Genomic DNA, 5,543 nt, shown 5'->3' with positions numbered 1-5,543 from the left:
GAGCCCCATAACCACAGCTCCAACAGTACAGCCCCATAACCACAGTTCCCACAGCGGAGCCCCATAACCAGCAGAGCCCCATGACCACAGCGGAGCCCCATAGCCACAACTCCCACAGCGGAGCCTTCCCCAGTCATCCTGCTCTTTGTAGGATGAGGTGTGTGGGCTACACAGGGGACTATCATACACCCAGCCTGGCCAATACTTTCAGCACTTACCTCCTTGGCTCCTAGCACGGAGTACGCGTGTCCCAACACCAAGCCGTCCCCGTCCACACGTCCAATGTCAGAGGGATAAGAAGCCTTCCCGGAGACAGAGCGTTTAGTGTCAGACTAGTGCAGTACTCAGGATCAGCAGTGGAGGGCGCTATTCACCTGGATGTAACACGCCATGAGCGACTCCCTGCTCTCCGCTTCCATGATCATTTCCCACACGTCGTCCGATGTGTATCTGCTCAGACTCAGCCTTTCTGCTATTCCGCCAGTGACATCTTCCAGCGTCTCTGCGACAGTCCCACCCTGAAGAGCTGAGTAACCTCCACACACCCTGCGGGGACACAAGGAGCGAAGAGTCAGATCCCACCGCACATAGAAGAGGTCCAGGTCTGGCGGGCATAGCATGGTGTGCCCGGGGCGGGGGACGTACTTGGCGTAGGCCTTCTCCAGCAGCGCGCTCCATATTTCCTCCTGACAGTCGCTCCTCGTATACACAAGTCGCCCGTTCTTGGTTGGGAGCGCGTCATCAATAACCACATCAAACCATTCACCAAACTGCCACAACTGTGGAGACAAGAGACAGATCTTTACACCGGAAACCTGCCCGTCCTGCTGCCACCGGACATCCTAGACCTGCCCGTCCTGCTGCCACCGGACATCCTAGACCTGCCCGTCCTGCTGCCACCGGACATCCTAGACCTGCCCGTTCTGCTGCCACCGGACATCCTACACCTGCCCATTCTGCTGCCACCGGACATCCTAGACCTGCCCATCCTGCTGCCACCAGACATCCTAGACCTGCCCGTTCTGCTGCCACCGGACATCCTAGACCTGCCCGTCCTGCTGCCACCGGACATCCTAGACCTGCCGTTCCTGCTGCCACCAGACATCCTAGACCTGCCCGTCCTGCTGCCACCAGACATCCTAGACCTGCCCGTCCTGCTTCCACCAGACATCCTAGACCTGCCCGTCCTGCTGCCACCAGACATCCTAGACCTGCCCGTCCTGCTGCCACCAGACATCCAAGACCTGCCCGTCCTGCTGCCATCAGGCATCCTAGACCTGCCCATCCTTCTGCTACCAGAGATCGTAGACCTGCCCATCCTTCTGCTACCAGACATCGGAGACCTGCCCGTCCTGTTGCCACCAGACATCCTAGACCTGCTCGTCCTGTTTCCACCACGCATCCTAGACCAGCCCGTCCTGCTGCCACCAGACATCCTAGACCTGCCCGTCCCGCTGCTACCAGACATCCTAGACCTGCCCGTCCTGCTGCCACCAGACATCCTAGACCTGCATGTTCTGCTGCCACCAGACATCCTAGACCTGCCCGTCCCGCTGCCACCAGACATCGTAGACCTGCCCTTCCTGCTGTCACCAGACATCCTAGACCTGCCCGTCCTTCTGCCACCAGACATCCTAAACCTGCCCGTCCTGCTGCCACCAGACATCCCAGACCTGCCCATCCTTCTGCTACCAGAGATCGTAGACCTGCCCGTCCTTCTGCTACCAGACATCCTAGACCTGCCAATCCTGCTGCCACCAGACTTTCTAGACCTGTCCGTCCTGCTGCCATCAGGCATCCTAGACCTGCCCATCCTTCTGCTACCAAAGATGGTAGACCTGCCCGACCTTCTGCTACCAGACATCGTAGACCTGCCCGTCCTGTTGCCACCAGACGTCCGAGACCTGTTCGTCCTGTTTCCACCAGGCATCCTAGACCAGCCAGTCCTGCTGCCACCAGACATTCTAGACCTGCCCGTCCCGCTGCCACCAGACATCCTAGACCTGCCCGTCCTGCTGCGACCAGACATCCTAGACCTGCACGTTCTGCTGCCACCAGACATCCTAGACCTGCCCGTCCTGCTGCCACCAGACATCGTAGACCTGCCCGTCCCGCTGCCACCAGACATCGTAGACCTGCCATTCCTGCTGTCACCAGACATCCTAGACCTGCCCTTCCTGCTGCCAACAGACATCCTAGACCTGCCCGTTCTGCTGCCACCAGACATCCTAGACCTGCCCGTCCTGCTGCCACCAGACATCCTAGACCTGCCCATCCTGCTGCCACCAGACATCCTAGACTTGCCCGTCCTGCTGCCACCAGACATCCTAGACCTGCCCGTCCGGCTGTCACCAGACATCCTAGACCTGCCCGTCCCGCTGCCACCAGACATCGTAGACCTGCTCTTCCTGCTGTCACCAGACATCCTAGACCTTCCCGTCCTTCTGCCACCAGACATCCTAGACCTGCCCATCCTGCTGCCACCAGACATCCTAGACCTGCCCGTCCTGCTGCCACCAGACATCCTAGACCTGCCCATCCTTCTGCTACCAGAGATCGTAGACCTGCCTGTCCTTCTGCTACCAGACATCCTAGACCTGCCAATCCTGCTGCCACCAGACATCCTAGACCTGCCCGTCCTGCTGCCACCAGACATCCTAGACCTGCCCGTCCGGCTGTCACCAGACATCCTAGACCTGCCCGTCCCGCTGCCACCAGACATCGTAGACCTGCCCTTCCTGCTGTCACCAGACATGCTAGACCTGCCCGTCCTTCTGCCACCAGACATCCTAGACCTGCCCATCCTGCTGCTACCAGAGATCGTAGACCTGCCCGTCCTTCTGCTACCAGACATCCTAGACCTGCCAATCCTGCTGCCACCAGACATCCTAGACCTGCCCGTCCTGCTGCCACCAGACATCCTAGACCTGCCCGTCTGGCTGTCACCAGACATCCTAGACCTGCCCGTCCCGCTGCCACCAGACATCGTAGACCTGCCCTTCCTGCTGTCACCAGACATCCTAGACCTGCCCGTCCGGCTGTCACCAGACATCCTAGACCTGCCCGTCCCGCTGCCACCAGACATCGTAGACCTGCCCTTCCTGCTGCCACCAGACATCCTAGACCTGCCCGTCCTGCTGCCACCAGACATCCTAGACCTGATCGTCCTGCATCCACCAGACATCCTAGACCTGCTCGCCCTGTTTCCACCAGACATCCTAGACTTGCCCATCCTGCTGCCACCAGACATCCTAGACTTGCCCGTCCTGCTGCCACCAGACATCATAGACCTGCCCGTCCGGCTGTCACCAGACATCCTAGACCTGCCCGTCCCGCTGCCACCAGACATCGTAGACCTGCCCTTCCTGCTGTCACCAGACATCCTAGACCTGCCCGTCCTTCTGCCACCAGACATCCTAGACCTGCCCGTCCTGCTGCCACCAGACATCCTAGACCTGCCCATCCTTCTGCTACCAGAGATCGTAGACCTGCCCATCCTTCTGCTACCAGACATCCTAGACCTGCCAATCCTGCTGCCACCAGACATCCTAGACCTGCCCGTCCTGCTGCCATCAGGCATCCTAGACCTGCCCATGCTTCTGCTACCAGAGATGGTAGACCTGCCCGTCCTTCTGCTACCAGACATCGTAGACCTGCCCGTCCTGTTGCCACCAGACGTCCGAGACATGCTCGTCCTGTTTCCACCAGGCATCCTAGACCAGCCCGTCCTGCTGCCACCAGACATCCTAGACCTGCCCGTCCTGCTGCCACCAGACATCCTAGACCTGCCCGTCCTGCTGCCACCAGACATCCTAGACCTGCACGTTCTGCTGCCACCAGACATCCTAGACCTGCCCGTCCTGCTGCCACCAGACATCGTAGACCTGCCCGTCCCGCTACCACCAGACATCGTAGACCTGCCATTCCTGCTGTCACCAGACATCCTAGACCTGCCCTTCCTGCATCCACCAGACATCCTAGACCTGCCCGTTCTGCTGCCCCCAGACATCCTAGACCTGCCCGTCCTGCTGCCACCAGACATCCTAGACCTGCCCATCCTGCTGCCACCAGACATCCTAGACCTGCCCGTCCGGCTGTCACCAGACATCCTAGACCTGCCCGTCCTGCTGCCACCAGACATCGTAGACCTGCCCTTCCTGCTGTCACCAGACATCCTAGACCTGCCCATCCTTCTGCTACCAGAGATCATAGACCTGCCCGTCCTTCTGCCACCAGACATCCTAGACCTGCCCATCCTGCTGCCACCAGACATCCTAGACCTGCCCGTCCTGCTGCCACCAGACATCCTAGACCTGCCCGTCCTGTTTCCACCAGACATCCTAGACCTGCCCGTCCTGCTGCCACCAGACATCCTAGACCTGCTCGTCCTGTTTCCACCAGACATCCTAGACCTGCCAGTCCTGCTGCCACCAGACATCCTAGACCTGCCCGTCCTTCTGCTACCAGACATCCTAGACCTGCCCATCCTGCTGCCAATAGACATCCTAGACCTGTCCGTCCTGCTGCCACCAGACATCCTAGACCTGTCCGTCCTGCTGCCACCAGACATCGTAGACCTGCCCGTCCTGCTTCCACCAGACATCCTAGACCAGCCCGTCCAGCTGCCACCAGACATCCTAGACCTGCCCGTCCGGCTGTCACCAGACATCCTAGACCTGCCCGTCCCGCTGCCACCAGACATCGTAGACCTGCCCTTCCTGCTGTCACCAGACATCCTAGACCTGCCCGTCCTTCTGCCACCAGACATCCTAGACCTGCCCATCCTGCTGCTACCAGAGATCGTAGACCTGCCCGTCCTTCTGCTACCAGACATCCTAGACCTGCCAATCCTGCTGCCACCAGACATCCTAGACCTGCCCGTCCTGCTGCCACCAGACATCCTAGACCTGCCTGTCCCGCTGCCACCAGACATCCTAGACCTGCCCGTCCGGCTGTCACCAGACATCCTAGACCTGCCCGTCCGGCTGTCACCAGACATCGTAGACCTGCCCTTCCTGCTGCCACCAGACATCCTAGACCGGCCCGTCCTGCTGCCACCAGACATCGTAGACCTGATCGTCCTGCATCCACCAGACATCCTAGACCTGCTCGCCCTGTTTCCACCAGACATCCTAGACTTGCCCATCCTGCTGCCACCAGACATCCTAGACTTGCCCGTCCTGCTGCCACCAGACATCATAGACCTGCCCGTCCGGCTGTCACCAGACATCCTAGACCTGCCAGTCCTGCTGCTACCAGACATCCTAGACCTGCCCATCCTGCTGCCAATAGACATCCTAGACCTGTCCGTCCTGCTGCCACCAGACATCCTAGACCTGTCCGTCCTGCTGCCACCAGACATCGTAGACCTGCCCGTCCTGCTTCCACCAGACATCCTAGACCAGCCCGTCCTGCTGCCACCAGACATCCTAGACCTGCCCATCCTGCTGCCACCAGACATCCTAGACCTGCTTGTTCTGCTGCCACCAGACATCCTAGACATGCCCGTTCTGCTGTCACCAGACATCGTAGACCTGCCCGTC

General features: G+C 59.9%; 1 protein-coding gene across 1 annotated transcript in view; it reads right to left on the bottom strand.

The window, feature by feature from the left end:
* The window catches only part of LOC142709493 (calpain-1 catalytic subunit-like), a 15,809-nt gene that overhangs the window by 6,719 nt on the left and 3,547 nt on the right, over positions 1-5,543 (bottom strand). The window contains exons 5-7 of the mRNA XM_075848468.1: positions 646-779; positions 375-546; positions 5-302 (exon numbers count right to left, since the gene is read on the bottom strand). Of these exons, the coding sequence (XP_075704583.1) occupies positions 5-302; positions 375-546; positions 646-779 (604 nt within the window). The remainder of the gene's footprint in view (positions 1-4; positions 303-374; positions 547-645; positions 780-5,543) is intronic.

The sequence above is a fragment of the Rhinoderma darwinii genome, unplaced genomic scaffold (assembly GCF_050947455.1).
Source record: "Rhinoderma darwinii isolate aRhiDar2 unplaced genomic scaffold, aRhiDar2.hap1 Scaffold_41, whole genome shotgun sequence".
NCBI classification, from domain to species: domain Eukaryota; kingdom Metazoa; phylum Chordata; class Amphibia; order Anura; family Rhinodermatidae; genus Rhinoderma; species Rhinoderma darwinii.
The sequence above is the reverse complement of the archived record's forward strand: the minus strand, read 5'-3'. Positions and strand labels throughout refer to the sequence as shown.